The sequence below is a fragment of the Amyelois transitella genome, chromosome 4 (genome assembly GCF_032362555.1).
Source record: "Amyelois transitella isolate CPQ chromosome 4, ilAmyTran1.1, whole genome shotgun sequence".
Classification (NCBI taxonomy): Eukaryota; Metazoa; Arthropoda; class Insecta; order Lepidoptera; family Pyralidae; genus Amyelois; species Amyelois transitella.
In genome coordinates this window covers 2,620,141-2,639,840 of record NC_083507.1, presented here as the reverse complement: position 1 = coordinate 2,639,840, position 19,700 = coordinate 2,620,141, and the positions used below count along the sequence as shown (strand labels likewise).

Sequence of the window (19,700 nt, the reverse complement as noted above, 5' to 3'; positions counted from 1 at the left end):
GCCATGACCGTGACTAATAACAGCTAAGCAAAAAATGGTGAATAAAATGAGTCTCACAAAATTATTTCTCCTCGGCAGGAAATAACATAATGTGTGCCAGTGGCATCTCCTCCCGCGCAGATTGTTAAAGTCTTAAGGGCTCAAAGGCAAAGGCTTATAAAATAGGGATGCTTCTTTATATTGGCTTAAAACCACTATCGCTGAATTTCAGTTAGATAGGGTCATATCTCAACTAGTACCTAAACGTAACCTTCGAGTCTTGTGATGTGATGTGACTTTTGGCACTGTATATCCCGTCGAGAGGCAGACGTGATGTATTTAAGGGTACATATTCAATTTTATAAAATGAACTAAGCGACTAAGGGATAATCTTATAAACTTGGGATTCTTATTCTAGACGATGGGCTAGCAACCTGTCAATTCTATCATAAAGCCAAACAGCTGAACGCGGCCTATCAGTCCCTTCAAGACTTTTGGCTCTGTCTACCCCGCAAGGGATATAGACTTGACTATATGAATGAATGCAAGACTATTGGCTCTGTCTAACCCGTAAGGGATATAGACGTGACTATATGAATGAATGAATGATAAAATCTACACTATATGAAAGCAAACATACTAAAATATGGTACAGCATCCATTGCTTGTCATATTTGACAACACGCTGACAATCACTTTCAATACTAGTCTGTGAAATTGAATGATGAACTTATTTTCTTTCATAACGTGTCCAGTATTGAACTGTGTTGGCACTGTTGACAGTCAAGACAAATTGTTGAATAATTTCAGGAAAGCGCGCACGGAATTTAATTATTATATTCTGTTAATAAAATCAAAACGCGTTATTAATTAGATGTAAGAATTATTACTTTTCTAATTCTTGGTAAAAAAATAATTGATTCTAAGTATGCTGTTATTTGTAACCAAATTAAAACCAGTGTTAGGCACTTTTTATGTAGTGAAAATCGTGACTCATCAATAGGCTTTTTCACTTCCAATAAAAGGCCCTTTATACCCCCGTACTTAAAAGACATCTCTTCAGCTCCAAAAATGTTAATCGCTGTTAAAAAAAATGTTTTTCTAGTTGTAACTTTAAAATACACATACAGTTACTAAATATGACAAGACAGTCTGGTTGATCAAGAATCCAGCTTTCTTATAAAGCCATACCACTTAATCTTGTATGGGAATCACTGTTTTTATGCACTTGATCCTGTTTTTATCTTGAAGCTCACGTCCAGATTCTTAACTATCTTGCTCAAAGTGATATCAAACTTATTATACAAGATCAATATCTATATTAGCTTTGCAATGGGAAAAATTGTACTTAGTAGGACCTACTTATGTATTGGTACATTACTTGTTATATCTTATTTAAAATTTTAAAGTAACGTTACTAATCGGTATTCGGACTATTAATAATTCTTCTTCGTGTCAATGATCCAAATTTAAATTTTATTGTGACATTTAAATTTTTTTTTTTTTTGTGTGTGTGAAAAGACCCAACTGGCCTAGTGTATATAGACATAGACACTAGGCCACTTGGGTCTTTTCTACTGCAGTTAGCCGGGCACGACATGAAATTCAGAAGGTGAGAAGAGACATCTTTGGCCTCTTCTTATCGGATTCACATTGCGTGCTGTAGAAGTATAAGTTGGTCATGCTAGATTAATTCCCTGGAGCAAATGTTCTTTGGCGGAAACATGTATAGACGTATATTTAATAATTTTCTATCTTTACACAAAAAATTCTAAAATAGTTTGTTGGTGTAAAATAATTAATGAAAGAATTGATGTTATGGTATCTGTCACATTTTTTCCTGTAATCGAACACATTATCGAAAGTGTACGCTCGATCAGACAATGCGACCGTGACCACACAAACATATGACTCAACATGCTAACGACACCTTGTGGTTGATCTTACGATGGAAACAAGGCAGTATGCGGCCGGCCTTAACCGAGGCCAACCGATTCGGCAGCCGAATGTCCGGTTGGCAGATTCGAATAATCGATCGATTTAATCGAACGATCGAACGATTTATTTCCGAGTGTTGTGTTAATGTGATTCAAATTTAGAAGGATGACATATACGACGAGCTTAACGAACGAAGAACAACGTTTTGAATATTCAAAATTTAAAAAGGTTCGAAATTATTATTTTTAAATAAAGGTATTTTAAGAAGAGAGTATTAGGTATCACCGAATTTTCTTTCAAGTCTAAGTCTTAAATATTTGAGACCTACCTAATACATAACGATTTTTGTACCTTCATTAAAATTTCATTGAATTTTCTCTTGCAATATTGTCTATTTAGATCTAAAGGTTGTGATGTACTACTTGATTTGTAATCAATTAGAATTACAACAAATAATGCAATAATACTTGTTCAATATTTTGCAATATGACAAAGTGTAAAATAAAACCTCTTCACATATTTTGTTTGTACTTGTAGGTACTTGTGTTGGCTTCAGCTTCAATACGGAACAGATAAATTATAACTTACTTTTAACAATATAATCACACACATTCACCTATAATTTATAATTAATTGACTTACTCACTCAAACTGGCCATTTTAATTAATTATTGCGTAAAAATAAGTAAATCAAGTAGGCGTATTGGTCCCTCCAAATTATGAGTTAATTACATTACAATTACTATTGTAGTACGCACGGGGTATTCCCACGTAAAACGGAACACTTTCGCTGTCATTGTTTCCCAAAATACCCCCAAAACTAGAGTGAACAACGTAATTCTAAAGGAAAACTTGCATGTTTCTTCAAATTGCGTTCAGTTTCACATAATTTTACCTTTGTTGTTAACAAGTTTGACACAGACATTTGTTAGCGCACGGAAATTAACTATTGTCACATTTCAAGGAAGGTTCCTATTTTCATGGTACTTTCTTTTTTTATTGTTCATACGTCATAAGTCTGTAAAATCAGGAAACAATATCTGCCTTGAAAAAATATAAATACGTATCAAAAGGTAATACAATATTACGTTCATTATAAAAAACGCATTTATCAGTGCAAGCTTTCATGTCAAGATATATTTCATTTCATGTAAATATCGTAAAAACCAATCAAGGGAAAGGCTTATAAACCTGGGAAGATCAGTTCGATAGATCATGGATGCTCGCGCGAACTATCAATTTAAAATACTCTGACATATAAATATACATACATATTATCACCTCTATATCCCTTGCGAGGTGGACAGAGCCAACAGTTTTGAAAAGACTGAAAAGACACGCTCAACTGTATGGCTTCATGATGGAATTGAGATTCGAATAAGTAGGGACCGGTTGCTAGCCCATCGCCTATAAAAATAATCACAAGTCTAAAAGCCTTTCGCTTAATCGCCTTTTACGACTTCCATGGGAAATAAATGGAGGGGTTCCTATTCAAAAGTGCCGGAAACCACACGGCATATATATTATTTTTTTGTTAATAAAGGTTACCAATTTACAATGAAAACAGGTAACTGACATCATATTTTGTTAAAAAAGCAGTTACATCAGCTGTGAATCATTTTCAATGATCTTTAACATGATAATTGAAGTTTTAATCTTCATCTCGTGACCGTTACAGCTAGTTAAATGTCCCTGCATCGCACAGGTAGTGCCGGCAGGTAAACAATGACAAAGACAGTCATCACTCTTGTAACTGTATACATACACAGTGTAGTAGAATTCTCTTCCTCCTGGCTTTAGTACCGGTTGCTTTCTTATCGCTCTGGTAATCAATTGGTACCAATAGTTTATACGTATTTGTTATTAAGGCCAAATAATAATTTCAGTTTTGAAATGCCTGTTAAGAAAAATATCGCGAGGAAACCTGCACATTCCGGTAACTGGATATGTAACCATGGAGCTAATACGGATTAGGTTTACCGGCAAAGGTTACGGAGGTCTGATAATAATAATAATATAATAAATAAATCGTTTATTATTCTCTCCACTTAATACTAATTTACAGAGTTTCATTTCATACTTAATCGATGGGGTACAAGTAATGCGAGTAGTAATATCAATAAGTGTGGAGAGAACTGGTGCCTGAGATAGGTAGGTAAGACCTCCTGTATTACAGGTCACCAGGCTCACTCCTCCCTATGATTTAAATGATCTTGTACATCAATTTGACGCCGATAGTAGAAAAATTAAAGAAAAAGAGAAAAACTTTATACATAATGACAAAACATAAAAATACTTATCTAAGCTTATGAGTAAAACCGTAGTGGGTGATTGTATGTGATATGTAAGTGTTCTTGTTTGTGTAAAATGTTGTTCTGTAGTGTGTAATGATGAGGTAGGAGGTTATGAAGTAATTTGTATGAGACGTTCAGTAGAATCGTAGTCAAGAGATAGTAACCACTTAAAAAGAGCCTTCTTGCAAAGATATCTAGACATTGGGTATATAATAAGAATATTGTTGGCTTTATTGTAGAGGAAGGCGCCAAGGAAGCAAAAGAACTTAAGCGCAAATCTAGTATTGAAGTGTTCAAGGTTACAGACGGTAGTCTTTCTTCGTTTGTTAGCAGAAAGACTCGGATTATATCTACACTGAGTGTGCATTTTACGAATAGTCGAAAAGACAAAGATCTGTCTCACCGTAAGGACTTCCCACTGTTGATACAGTTCGAATGTTGGATGACGAAAAGGAAGGGAAGCTCCTACTTTAAGTATCGCACGTTGAGCCCGTTCCACCTCAATGAGATGCGTTTTTGCAGCCCCGCCCCATGAAGTAATGCAATATCCGATTAGAGATTGACACAGTGCCTGATAAACCATTTTAAGAATTTTACGATCAGCTAAAGTTCTTAAGTATCTGAAAATATAGATGAGCTTGCGTAGTCTTGTCGTTAATGATTGTATATGAGTTTTGAAGGTTAGGGCAGTGTCAATTTCTACACCTAAGTATTTAATAGTATCAACACGATCTAACTTCAGGCATGAGCATTGAGGCGAAATATTATTGCACGTATGGGCAGTAATAAAACCGGTTTTAGGCCATTGAGTTTTATTTAAAGCGAAGAACATATGTTTCGTTTTACTCAAATTCAATGTTAGCATGTTTGTGCTTACCCAGCCAGTGACCATATTGAAGGCAGTTTGGGCATTGCAATACGCTTCGTCCCACGTTTTACCATTAACGACAAGTGCGGTGTCATCGGCAAAAGCAAAGATTGTACAGTTTGGAACTTGTAGCTGGCAGAGGTCGTTAATATAGACAAGGAATAGCGTGGGACCCAATATGCTACCCTGTGGCACACCATGTGTTACGGGAAGTTGGTCGCTAATCAGGTTTCCAATTTTAGCTTGTTGGAGTCTATCCTGAAGATAGTCAGTCAGAAGTGACAGCGGCAATCCTCTTACTCCTACCGCTTGTAATTTTTGAATGAGAAGGGGGACCGAAACTGTGTCGAAAGCTTTTTTAAAATCTAAAAATATGCCGATATTTTTAATACCTAAGTCAAGATTGCGTACAATAGTGTCAGTCAAGCTATAGACAGCATCATCTGTTGATTTACCTCTTCGAAAACCAAACTGGGATGGAGCGAGGATTTTGCTGTTTTCAAGAAAATTAACTAAGCGATTATTAATGAGACGTTCTACAATTTTGGATAGTGCCGGTAATAAAGATATAGGTCTGAAGTTGTCAACACTGTTCTTGTCACCACTTTTATAAATCGGTTTAACTAGAGCAATCTTTAGAGCACGGGGAAAGACACCCGTCTGGAAAATTAGATTGCATAGGAATGTGATCGGAGTTGTGAGAATGTTCACATATCTCTTCAGCAAAAGGCTAGGAATGTTATCTACACCGGGAGCTGCATCGGTTTTTAAAGCCATTATTGCTGATATAATCTCTTCTTCGTTAGTTGGTAGTATAACAAATGAGTTAGGTGGGGGGTCTCTGTGCTTAAATTTAGTATTACGTGTTGTTATGGGTATAATCTTACGAGCGAGGTCACTTCCCACACTGGCAAAATAAGAGTTGATGTGATTGATACTATCTTTGGGTGCATGGTAGCTTAGTAGATTGGGTGAATGGTCAGTTTTGTTTTTAGATTGAGTTAGCTGTGTTATTACATTCCATAATTTTTTATGTGATTTGCCTGCTTCCGTTATAAGACTATTATCATACGCTCTCTTGGCCTTCTTTAAGATTATATTGCAAAAGTTTCTGTATCTTTTATAGGTACACTCTAATATTACATTTTCGGGATCCCTCTTATGCTTTTTATGTAAATTGTCCCTGTTTCTCATACATTTGAGTAATCCTTTGGTGATCCACGGTTTGGAGATTCGTTTCCTAACCGGTATTTTTTTAATCATTTCATTAGAGTTAATAGCTGTTTGAAGGGATTTAATGAGAAAATCAGCAGCATCATTAGCATCTGTCATCTGATAAATAGGGGAAAAATCAAAATCACTGATGGTTCTGTCCAAACCTTCATAGTCACAAAACTTAAAGGTTCTGACAGGTGCACGGGGGATTTCTGTCTTAAGATTAATATTAAGGACTATGGAATCATGGTCAGTAATTGATGAATCGATAACACAGCATTGGGGAAGACATTTTGTTTTAATCATTATATGATCTAAGCAAGTTTTATTGTTTCGCGTGGGTAGGGAATGTCCTGGCAGGATAGAATTAGATGCTAGCATGTTTAGGTAGTCATTTGCTCTGGTATCGAATTTAGACGGACAAATACTTAGATTAATGTCGCCAATTATAATAATGTTTTTGTAACGTGAGAGTTTTTTAAGTTGGAGTTCGAGGGAATTGATAAATTTAGTAGCATTAAGGTGATGGGGAGGACGGTAAATACCAATTAGACATGTATCTTCATTTATTCGTATTAATGTACTATTAGCTTCTAAGATCATTATTTGTTCAGTTTGTATTTTGAGCGATTTTTTGTAATAAATAACTACACCTTCATTTTTGGTTAGATGAGATAATGGATCAGACGTGATAAAATTGTAGTTTTCTAAGGTAGGAATAATGTTTGTCGACGGTAAAAAGCACTCAGTTAGGACAATTAGGTCCCAGTCTATTTGAGAACGAGTCAATAGGGTTATAAAACTACTCCAGTTGAACGAGATGCTTCTAATATTCTGAGATATAACTTTGAGATTGTACTTGTTTATATTTAATTTAGAATTTAAATTTTCTATATCACATGTGAAACTCTCTGCCACAGACAGAGAGTCGAGACTGGAACTCAAGTTCCAGTCCATGTTTTCTGTAGATAGACTGTGACAAACAAGTACATCGTCAGTATATTCTCAGTGGTTATCTTGATTTTATAGCAATGTATGGAATATTTGGGAAACAGTGAAGTGATTTTGGAGTAAAAAGTAACTGGAATATGTATGAATTTTGATAGAAAACAAGCGACAGACGAAACTTTATGTGCTTTATGTTGATTTGATTTGTTTGTGTGTGAATAAGTGTGGGTGAATGTTTCTACGGTTTTACAACTAGCTAATACGCTAATAAAGAAAATATAGTAATAATGAAACAAGAGATAGACAAGCCGAATTACTAAATAATTACGTGATAATGGCATGACTAGTCATGGTCCAAATAGTTTGAAGTCCTCTTCATCTGTGATTTTGATTGGATCTTGACCTTCATGTCTCCTGACAAAAATTCTGCCATACGACGACCAAGTAGAGTGAATTTTATGCTCTTTGACTAGACATCGGGCAAGGAAAGCCAGCTTTTTGTTTTTATTAGAGAGCATTTCAGCAACATAAATCGGGCGCGCCGGCCCTGGAAGGCCAACATGCAGAGTATTTAGATGTGGCTTTTTATTTTGGCTGTTAAGTTTGTGGAATTTCTTGACCCCCGATATGAGTAAGTCTTTGGTCGTGGTGGTAACGAAGTCCACTATTATAGCATCCGATCTGGCCCGGTAAGCATCTCTGATTTGAGCATTATCTAATCTCGTATCTACTCCAACGGCTTTGGCCACTTCAGAAACATATTGAATATAAGCCTGTCTATTTTCACACTCCTTGTTTTGTTTCGGAATATTTCGAAGTTCAATTGTAGTTGAAATAGACTTCTTTTCCAAAGCCTCAATTTTATTTTCTAAAAGTTCAATACGTTTAGCTTGAATCGTATTATTTTTTTCAAGAGCCTCGACCTTGGTTATTATTGCATCGTGTCTGTCCGATAAAGTATTAACAGATCTTTGGAGCTCATCATTTTTTAATATGAGAACTTGATTTTGTTGCTGGATTGTCATAAACATCTCCTTGATTTCAGTCATTGAGCTTTCAGATTTGTGACCTAGTTCACCAATTTTACGCTTAAAACGCTTTGTTACGTTTGTAGAAGTCTCATTAGTCTCATTGTCTAGGTATGAGATATTAAGCGCGGAGTCCGATCCGTAGCATTCCGGCAGTTTATTAATGTTGGGACTAGGCGCCGTGCTAGGCGGTGAGCGATGCAATGACATAATTATTTAGCGTGAGCTGACTAGAACTACTGTTAAATATATCCTCGAATACACAAAGTTTCAAAGTTTTCAAAGTTCACAAATTCGTCTTGGAAACAAAGATTGGTTATAAAATCTCGTCTGATGGGAGGCGCTTCTGCCTTTGACCATCGATCCCGGATTGGAAGAGTCAGGTTTTTACATGATGACTCCCATCTGACCTCCGCAACCTTTGCAGGGGAACCTAACTCGTATTGGTTGGATCATGGTTACACATTCAGTACCTAGCCTGAATGTGCCGTTGCAACATCGGTACATAGGTACCTACATACATACAGTACTTACGGTAGACAGAGGCAACAGTCTTGAAAAGACTGAATGGCCACATTCAGCTATTTGGCTCAATGATAGAATTGAGATTCAAATAGTGACAGGTTGCTAGCCCAACGCCTAAAAAATAGTCATTGTTACATGGCCAAGGTGGGATTTGAACCTGTGCCTTTTATGTGCATCACGAGCACCTGACGCTCATTGTAGTAGATTACAATTATCTACGACAAATTGCCAGTTTAAAGTAAGGTTTTAGTTTGTCCGATAGTACATTTATAGCCTAGGCTTGGACGAGCATACATTAACATCTTATAAGTATGCAAGGAATTCATTGCTGAAAGTTTAACGATTCTAAATCCGTTCAATAATAATAGAGTTGGTCGCGAACTTACCTACTGGATGGATTCATATTTATATTGACTTATAACAATACAGACGCTGATTTCCATAATTTTATTGCATTGTGTTCTTATAATTCCTATAAATGCAAAAGAAATATCCGATTGAAGTTAATGACATTATTTATAAACTAGCTTCCCCTCGCGACTCCGACCGCGCGGATGTCGGTCTGCGCGTGGAGGGTTTATTTCTCCATTTTGAGTAACTCTGTTGGTATCGATCGATCGATCCAATTTGTGTTTGGTATCGATCCAGTAACACCCCCTGCTATTTATTTTTTCAATATTTTCAATGTACAGAATTGACCCTTCTACATATTAATTATATGTATAGATAATACAGGTATTAAACGCGCACGTAACAGTACCTACCTTTTTTTCTCGGACGTTACAAATCATGTCACAATGATGAAGTTTATGATCGCAAAAAGGACATGTTTATTTGCATTGTCCTTTTTTTGTATTTTTATTAACTAAACAAGTTGAAGTCCTTTCAAATGTAACTCTCTAGAGCATCTTAGAGAATGGCCGTAAAAAATGAATATGCGAAATGTATTTGTGGCGACACCTATACTCCACAAGTCACAACAGCCAGTCAAAACACGGCGGGCTCAATCACCAGCAGCGTAGAGTCTACAGCGACATGTCAAATGTCACGCGCCACTAAGCCTATCACAACACATGCAAAATCGTGATTACAAAGACTTCACGGATTGAAGCAACTTCCGAATCAACATTGTAGGAGCGGCGGTTTCCCCGGCATAACACCTAGTCTGACGGAAGATCTTCCCTTTGTGACGGTCTAACCCGAAGCATCGCTCCCGAGATATATTTTTATCATGCATGTTTACTTACTGTACAGTTGACACTTCGCATATTACGGTATGCTGAAATTTAGCTGGTTCCCATACCTATGTTCCATAAATTGTTCTACATATAGGTATTTATAAATAATTTAGTAGTCCCATTAAATAAGGTCCACGTAGTTAGTCCATTGAACTGTCCCATGATGGCATGACACTGTCGAAATAGTCTCGATTATTCTTCCATGGGACAAGTCAATAGAATAGTCGGGAAATAAGTGAAGATATGCCGAAATTACCCACCAAGGAAACCTATCGCAAAGTTTTCGTTTTAGGTTTAGGAGTTTTGGGCCTCTTATTTAACACAAAGAAATCAAACCTAATATAATTTTCATACTTATTTCTGTAGAAATAAAGAATTTATTAACGTAATGAACAACCACGACAATCAAAAGATAAGAAATGCATGTAAGAACCCCGTAAATCAGATAACATGTCCATAAAAAAAATAAAAGAGAAATTTCTATAAGTGCCTTTACACTGTCCAGCCATTGTCGGACCCTCAGATCCTTCGAGGCGGTACAAATAAAAAAGTTCTTATATAAGCATTAATTTACTGTGACTATTAGCATTGTAATCGTTCACACTTTAGAGAAGAATATTTTTCCTCTACAAATTCGTAAAAAAAGCATTTTTATGACATCAGGGTTGCATTTTATTTTACCGACAAATCGAGCTTTAAATAACACCACTTACCTAATGCCTTCGCGCCCGTAGAAATTTCGTAATGAAAAGTACTTACTTTGTTATATCTATACTAATATTATAAAGCTGAAGAGTTTATTTGTTTGTTTGAACGCGCTAATCTCAGGAAGTACTAGTTCGAATTGAAAAACTATTTTTGTGTTGAATAGACAATTTATCGAGGAAGGCTTTAGGCTATATAACATCACGCTGCAACTATTACTCGTAGGAGCGAAGAAGTAATGGAAAATGCGAAAAAAAACGGGGGGAAAACAAAATCACGCGACGCTATCAGTCAAAACAGCGAAAAGTCTAAGTCGCACAAGGAATGATTTCACGGATTGAAGCATTTATACAACATCCGACATTACATCGTAAGAGCCGCGGATCCCCAGGCATAACACCTAGCCTGGTGGAAGACAAACATCTAAGAGGTTCTTGTTTGACATCCCTTTGGTGGCGATCCTCGCTCCCGCCACATTTTCATGTACCTTAGCTCGTTGGTTTGGTGCAGGTAGTACGTTAGGTACACTTACCTAAAGTAGAATTCCAATTAATGTTATAAGTAAATGTGAAAGTTCATTTATATGCCATCACGCGTGAATAAATCTTCTTGAAATCGTGTGAATATACAATTAAGAGTCGAAGGATATAGGGTATCATCTCAATAAAAATTTAAAGTACATATTTATTATAAAATATCTTTATCTATATATTTTATAATAAAATCTTTATCTATAGTATCGTTGAGTTAGTATCTCGTAACACAAGTCTCGAACTTACTTCGAGGCTAACTAAATCAGTGTAATTTGTTCCGTATATATTTATTATTATTCTTATTACTTTTGTACCTGAGTGGTGCTGAATTCGCGCGGGCGAAGCGGCGGGTAAAAGCTAGTACGTCATAAAAGTGGGCCTATAAAGATACTTTTTTAGAAACTTGCCATCTTATAAGTGTTAGTAAAGACATTATTGATTCCGATATGTGGAAACCTGGTTTTATCTATGGTGCTATAAATAATCATAGAGAAATTAAGTTATAGAATAAATCTCTAGCACAAGTTTTTGCGATTGATATTAATCTTGGTAACGAGAAACGGTACTTAATCTAGACTAGCATTTGCGCGCGGCTTCTTCCGCGCACTTTTTTGTTTTATGGAAATTTTACGGAAACAGTAGTGTTTTTCAGGCTCGTAACGTATTTCCTTTTCAATTTCCAAAATAGGTCATGTACTTTTTGATTTTATTCGGTTCAAACATAAGAAATAATTATATTTAATATATATTTGATAAATTAAGAGTTATTATATGTATATTATGGTCGTTATTACTCATTGTCAACATTGTGCAGATTAAGACAAACAAGGGACTTTAAAGCAACCTGACCTGTCGCTATCTGAATCTCGATTCTCTCGATCTTAAAGCCATCCTGTTGAACGCTTTTCGAGACCATTTGCTCTGTCTTCCCCGTAGGGGATAAAGACGTATGGCCCACTAATTATAAATTTCGTGATTCTAGTGTCGAATTCCTGAAAGCGAAAGTCCAGTCCACTTGTAAAATGTCGGTGGCTGCCCACGTGCAAAGCCTGCTTTCGATTTTAAATAACGTGTAGGCGGATTATATCTTGTCACCGTTGGCATGTGGCTTATTGGTAGGTATTTTATATTTGATGTATATTTTTCACTTGATAAGACATTAAAACTTTTAAGTTGAACGATAATAAAAATAGGTGCGCACGAGTCATACCGATTAAGCTAGCCCTAAGTGTGGCTTCATCTTAAACCTAGGTTCAAATTGGTATAATGAGTTGCTTACTTATTTTTAAGAAAAACAATAATACTTACTTGTTTTTAATTTAGGTAAGCCTTTCTAAATGTGGAAAATAAATTAGTAAGATCAAGAAAATACCAATTTAATAACAAATTAATATGATAAAAAACACGACCTTTATGCGAACAGAGTCAAGGAGAATATTAACTGAAAAATGATATTCATATTTCTGTCATTTCTGTGATACCGAACAATGGGTTAAGTCCGGCTAAAGAAGTTTTTGATTTTAATCGGCTCTAAAAATAACTTGCATTACCAAGTGGAAAGTTATTATTAAATAGCCGTAACGAAATATATTGCATTAATGTTCTGCACAACGTTATTTTAATAAACACGATTGTTTTGTTTTAACTAATCAATAAAATTAATTACTCGATAGTCATACAAAACGTGGATGTAAGATTTTTGATAAGATCTTGAATTATAAGTGCCTAAGTAATTGTTGCTTAAATAGTAATGAAGAATTCGGATAAGACGTTATTCCAAAGATTTCACAATGTAATAATTCTTTATCTGTGCTGTATAAAGTAGCGATGCCTCAATATTGACATTATATATATATATAATGTAATGTCAATATTGCCTTTTGAAAAAAATACCATGTTTTCATTTGAAGGCTAATAAACTTCGAATTATTCTTGAATTTCTATTGGTGCAGTGGTAGAATGTTGTCTCAGTATAATTACTTTAGCTTTTTGCAAATTTATTTATTACAATACCCTTCAAACAATTATCAGTTCCGCTGTCGATAACTTTGGAATGATACACTTTTTGACCAATGACCTTACATGATACGGAGTCACGAAGCCAATAGATATTGATGTTTACTCTTTGTACTTCATCAAACAAGTTCAGTTATTCATCGTCGTCGGCTGTCTATTCGCGACATCTAATATCTTGGAGCATTCAAAGTCGTGTATCAATCGTACTTGACATTTCAAGTACCCTATCTCGCATCTTATACTTAATGACGTCTCAAATGGTCTCTATTGACATTAATTACTCCCAGGAATAGAAGTCATTAATCCTTGTGTTATTTATGTGTTCATTTTCTTTTTTTACAGATGGATAGCAGTTCTGAGGCGATGGAGTTACGACGGGAACTTGACGCTGTGAGGAGTGCGCTGCAGCAGCAGTCTGAATCCGTTCTGAAGCAAAGACACCAGCTCGTGGAAGCAGGGCAGGCCCTCGCAGCACGAGATAAGCAAGCAGTTCAAGAACGGCGACTTAGACAAGACCAGCTTGCTCTAGTTTTACGCTCACTAGTCCTACTGGAATCACGACTTACGCGTGAGCAGAGGCAGATACATGTTGCTTTAAAGCAAAAAGAAAAAATTATCAAAACCCAACAAGAAGAAATAAGTAAACTGAAAGCAAGAAAGTCTTACTGCAGCAATTGTCAACAGTTACTCGGCTTCACTAGCGAACAAACCAACATTGAGACTGACCCGGAATTTCAGAGCTTGGAAAGCACTGACTCCAGGTTCCAGAACACATTTGTAAGGAGTAACAGTTATCGCGAAAGAAATTCACCACCGGTTTTCCAAAAAAATACTAGGCTTAGTAAAAGTTTCCAGTTGCCTAAACATGAAATCGTTTATGGAAATACTAGTTCAAGCGAAGAAGGAAATAATATCAGTGTCTGCAGCAAAGGTACTTTCGTCAAAAACAAACAAGCCTTCAGCAGACGCGATGTTTTCCGGAGATCCAGGAAATATTCAGGAAGAAAGAATAGTGCACAGAAAAGCACAATCCAAGCTAATCATAGCAGCAGCGCTGAAGAATGCGTGGGGATGAGTTATCAAGTGAACAATGATGATAATGAGATGACAGCAAATCAAATCGCTCAATACATAAGAAGAGCGTCAGAAAAAATTGATCAAATTATTGGAGAAGCTGTCAAAACTGATGACCATAATTCTGTTAGTGACTCAGAAAAGACTTACTCAACCAAAATCGAAAAATTACATGGAATCAAAAGACAAGCTTCAGATGAAATAAAAGCTAATAGGCAACAGTTTCTCAACAATGTTTTAAACGAAGAAAGCAATGAGAAACCTTGGTACTGTAATGTCAGTGATCCTGAACAAGATATGGACTGCCACATAGGAATACTAAACACCTCAAAATCTAAATCGACTGATAATCTTTTGGACTCAGACTTCAACATAAATAAGAGGCACATACACAGTGTATCGGCAAAAAATGAAGTGCTTTGCAATAATATATTGAAAAATAGTTCTAGTAGTAGATTCAACACAGACTTTGATGACAGAAATAATAACAATCAGACAGGATTGCACAAACCAAGTATAAATGAAATTAATGAAAACTGGTATGCAAGCACCAGCGATGCTGATGACACACCTTCAAACGAAATATATAAAAATAATCCAGTTCTAGAATGTGTTAATCAAATACTATTACAAAATTCTTTGGACGACAGCAGTAATGACAATTCGAAGTCTAGCGAAACGCCAAGTCCTAAGACATCAACTAAACGAGTCCAGTTTTCAACTCTAAATAGCATCACGTACGATGATAAAGTGAGATCTAATGGTAACAGCCATACTTTACCTCGTTCTGAAAAGAGAGTAAACAAAATTGTCAAATTCAGCTTGGAGACAGCGTCGGAACATAGCTATGAAGTACCGAACACAGCCCAAGGCTTTCAGTATGAAATACAAAGTATTTACAGCAATGAGTATGAACCAATAATTACAAAAAGTGATGAATTGAAACCTGTGCCATCTACTCGACAAATATCACCAAATGATATACCGAGCATTCCTAAGATCAGAGGCTCTATAGTTAAAAACTTAGCGGCAAACATAGAGAATCGAAATAGCATAGAGAGAACTGATAATGATCTCGGCTCTATGAAAATATTCAACAAAAGAAAAGTGCCACGAACTCCTCCTGCACTGCCCCCGAAACCAAAGAATCTATCAGCAAAATGGAAAGCTGAAAACACTGTCAAACCATCGAGAGAATCATTAGACTCTGAAGCCGTTGCGGCTAATCAACGGGTTGCAGATGTTAAGTTGAGAAAAGTGGGACAAGTAGCAACTGTTAATAATGTAGAACCAGACTACTGCTCCATTTCAGAGATAAATGTTCCAGTAGTCAGTAATGGTAAAAGAGAGTTGCTACTCACACAGCCAACGGTAGAGATTCATAATGAACAATACCCAATCCATGCAGTAAGTCAAAAGAATAGTGTGGCTAAGGTTGTATCCTTGCCACGAATTCAAAACAAGATCAGTGACAAGGACATTCCAAAACTTCCTCAAGTCACTGAAATCATCATACCAGATGAAGATGATAAACCTAATCAAGAACAACTATTTCAGCATACTACAGACAGTTACTTGACAAACTTCAATATTCACTCTCTGCAACCGAAATTGGACCCTCGTGCTTCAATCCAAATGGGAAATACAGTGTCTTCCATCCTATCAGAAATAAATAAAGGAGGCAAAAGTGGCAATAAGCAAATCAACTTGACTGATCTCGACCATCAGTTCAATCATGGGTCGGAAAAGACACAAACTCCAAATGCTGAGTTGAATAAAGCTGAGTATTTCGATGATATGGATAAGTTTGATTTGTCACAAAATTTTGAAGAATTCAAAATAGACGACGAACTCACCAGCATCGTTGCTGAGGAGTATCGGATCAGCTCCGGAAGTAGCGATGGTTCTGATGACGTAGTAACAGAACACTTACGCACCAATGTACCTGATAAAAATGATCAACAGAAAACTGTTATCAACAATGACAATGGAAATAATGAGAATTTTCTTGAACCAGAAAGTGCCTTAAACAAAGCGTCAGCAAAAAACTTAAAACTATCAAATAAACCTGATCTCCTTTCAAACATAGAGAATTTAGAGACTGAATCTGTGAGAAATTCTGACATAGAGTCCAGCAACTCCTCTGGAAGCAACAGTGGGTCGTATAACACAGTGAAGTGCGAGCCCAGAATGATTTTGAATAATAATTCCGAAAATAATGTGAATAAGACTAAAGGCCCTTTCGACTTCTTCCTTGAGACATCTGGTCTTAGTACTAAGTCTATATTTACGCCAAGTAAAAATGGTATCAGGCCGCCTAGGCCACCCAGTGCTAACCACAAGAATGTGTTAAAACCTAAAGATATCAAGATGAGAGTAAAAAATCCAGTTACAACGAACAAAATCAACGAAAAGCCGATGTTGACAGCTATTAAATATTTCGAACCCTATGTTTAAGTTTTTATTGTAATAAATGATGTAAACTATGTTATATTTTAAAAATGTTAATTTATTTTAAAAAAATAATTTGCCTGCATAATATTAATGTACTATAGTTATACTGGTGTAAATATAACGAGCTATGTAAAGTTATTTTTCAATTATAAAATATTTAACAATAATCAATTGTTTTATTTAAATAGGCTCCAAATCATAGAAGTAAGTTCATTAATAAATTGTTTATTTTTACTTATTATAAATACATTTGTACTAAAATAATAACAAGAAGGTAACATAGAACTATGTGACTTTTCTTCTCAACCTTCAACGACGGGTTTTATTCTTATAATTCTTTTCGACGAAAGCAATGGCAGACTTTTTCAATTCCATAAGGATGCTATTCACTTCTTTCTTTCTTACTTCTACTACAGAGTGCAAAATTTCCATTAATGTACAGTCATCCATTGTTTCAGTAGACCCAACAAATTCAATAGCAAGGGTACCTTTTAATGTTTTTCTTTTTAATTCATCTACTTTATCATCCATAGCTTTGAAAAAACGGAAATAAACTTAGTTTATCTAAATACGACACTGAATTGACAAGATCTCTTTGTCTGGTTCTTCTAGATAGCAGGTTAGTTAGCAATGAGTATTTTGTATAAGCATGGTGTAATTAATATTGAATCCTCTGGGATGAGTGGAATGGGTTCCCCTGGGAAGGTAACGGGGGTCAGACAGTCAAGTAAAAGTCTGACTTACCTAATCCAGGATCATGACCACAGGTGAAACCCTGAAACCTGAAACCCTTCCCCAGAAGTGATGGCGCAACCGATTTCGCGCAAGGACAATGATTCTGATGTCCACGACATAGCACTCAAACTTTTTCATGTTCTGTTTATATGTATTTGCTAATCTCAAGAAGTTATGGACGGATTCCTATTTGAAATGTTGCCTGAGGAAAGCAGTACTTATGCGAGGCCAGGGCGGGTCACAAGTATTACATATAAATCAGTTTTGCATTCATAATGATTAATTAGAGACAGAAATAGTTATAAAATCAGAATGAATAAAAGATATATAAAATTAAATAAAATATTTATTACCTAAAACTAAAGAATCGCTTATATTAACTTCTTCTTCTTTTTACTCTTTTTAGGATTGCTGTTGTCATTCTTCATCAAATCCTTCTTTTGGACCTGAAATAAGAAACAAATAAAATTTACTTATAACTCAGATGAACATACTGAAAACCAATCAAAGAATGCCCAAACTTTGCATGAGTAGTATTAGTTGTTAGATATACATTCCCAAATTACTTTTAAACTTTGTAAGTAGAACTAATTTTAAAAGGAACACATTTATCTAGTGTAAGCTTTCATTATGGTCTTGCAGCAAAGAAAAACATGACAAAACAAAAGCTTGCCTTCCAATGAAGATTGTAAAAGTCTTCAAGGGAAAAGCTAACAACCTTAGATCCTTCTTTTTATCGATGGACTAGCAACCTACTATTTGAATCTCAATCCTCAAGGGTTCATCAAGAAGCCATAACTGAATGGCCGTTCATTCTTTTTGAGGTTGTTGGCTCTGTCTCCACCCTGTAAGGTTTTAAAGTATTGTATTCTTACCTTTCCATAGCTACTGAGGAAGTGTCCTACATCATTGTTTTTGTTTATTTTATTTTTCTTCTTAGTCACACCCTGTAAAACACTTTTAGACATCATCTGCTGCTTCTGCTCCTGTGCTTTTTGTTTTTCTTCTTTCCTCTTTTTCATCAAATCTTTGTAATTGAGATACTCTCTTTTGGGTGGTTTGGCACCTGGAAAGGTAGAATTAAAATTAAAAACAATGTGATCGGAGTAATAATTAATGACTAATGCTAAGCACAAACACAATTGTTCAGAAATAGACATGATAAAAACACTTGGAAATTCTTATGTCTCTAGAAGCACAGCACAGCTTGAAGAATTCGGTTTCCTAAAATTAACAAACGGAAAATAACAAAAGAGCCCTAAAGTACTAACCTAGACTCACTGCCAATGCAATTTTGGCTTCCTCTTTCTTGGTGGCATCAAATCCAGACATTCCAAACTTAACAACTTCATGGCGAATTTTTTTAAGATCTACATCCTTTTTCGAGAATTGATTATCCTCATTTTTTGAATCTGTTATTTTAGCATCTAAGTCTTTCTTTTTTGGTTTGTGCGATTCGAATTTTACAAACTGGAAATTACTTTGAGCATTTTTCAAGGCAAGGGCAGCTTTAGTTGGTATTATAATAGACATTTTAATTCGATTTAAATTTACCAAGTAATTTATGTTTACTCTTATGTATCTCAAATCCCACGACTACTCGAAACTCGAAAAACTATCTGAGAAGAAAGAACCACCACACTTCGGCGAATTCATGTTTCTTTTTTTCTGTTTGACACTTTTTTTTTTAACTGACAGTGACATTTTTTTAAGTTTTTTATACAGACATGTCGAATTATTACATCCGCGGGGAACATGGTGAATGGAGCTTTGCATGCCTTTATGAGCAGTCAGAAACTATCCAAAAAGGCTCGACTGGCTGTGCACAGGGGCGTGTTGGTCCCGACATTAATGTATGGGAGTGAAAGTTGGGTATGGCAAAAGAAGCACGAAAGCAGAATAAATGCAGTGGAAATGAGAGCGTTAAGGAGTATGTTGGGTGTGAAATTGAGTGACCGGATAAGGAACAGCGTGATAAGGGAATGTTGTGATGTGAAAGAAGATGTAGTTACAGGAATAGAAAAGGGTATGTTGAGATGGTTCGGTCATGTGGAGAGGATGAATGAAAACAGGTTGACTAAGCAGATATACAAGGAGAGTGTGGAGGGAAAGGTCGGGGTGGGAAGACCTAGACGAACATATCTTGATCA

At 35.8% G+C, this 19,700-nt stretch overlaps 2 protein-coding genes across 3 annotated transcripts in view; one reads left to right on the top strand and one right to left on the bottom strand.

Moving 5' to 3' along the window:
• LOC106129383 (hybrid signal transduction histidine kinase A) overlaps positions 1-16,982 on the top strand; it is a 53,973-nt gene extending 36,991 nt beyond the window's left edge. The window contains exons 1-2 of one of the 2 annotated variants that reach the window (XM_013327926.2): positions 2,024-2,145; positions 13,630-16,982. In XM_013327926.2, the coding sequence (XP_013183380.1) occupies positions 2,083-2,145; positions 13,630-16,818 (3,252 nt within the window). In that variant the 5' untranslated portion in view covers positions 2,024-2,082 and the 3' untranslated portion in view covers positions 16,819-16,982. Of the gene's footprint in view, positions 1-2,023; positions 2,146-13,629 lie in introns of those variants that run through there. The other variant, XM_013327925.2, reaches the window with a different exon arrangement.
• Positions 16,983-17,880: 898 nt separating this feature from the next.
• LOC106129355 (uncharacterized protein C1orf131 homolog) lies at positions 17,881-19,210 on the bottom strand. Its single transcript, XM_013327889.2, has 3 exons — positions 18,822-19,210; positions 18,426-18,616; positions 17,881-17,996 (listed from the first exon to the last, which is right to left on the bottom strand). The coding sequence occupies exons 1-3, from the start codon at positions 19,081-19,083 to the stop codon at positions 17,922-17,924; spliced, it is 528 nt and encodes a 175-aa protein (XP_013183343.1). The 5' UTR covers positions 19,084-19,210; the 3' UTR covers positions 17,881-17,921.
• Positions 19,211-19,700: the final 490 nt, after the last annotated feature.

Coding starts and splice junctions, on each gene's coding strand:
- LOC106129355 (XM_013327889.2), bottom strand. CDS start 19,083: ATGTCTATTATAATACCAACTAAAGCTGCCCTTGCCTTGAAAAATGCT. Junction 18,617..18,821: donor TGCATTGGCAGTGAGTCTAG/GTTAGTACTTTA, acceptor CTACCTTTCCAG/GTGCCAAACCACCCAAAAGA. Junction 17,997..18,425: donor TCCTCAGTAGCTATGGAAAG/GTAAGAATACAA, acceptor TTCTTATTTCAG/GTCCAAAAGAAGGATTTGAT.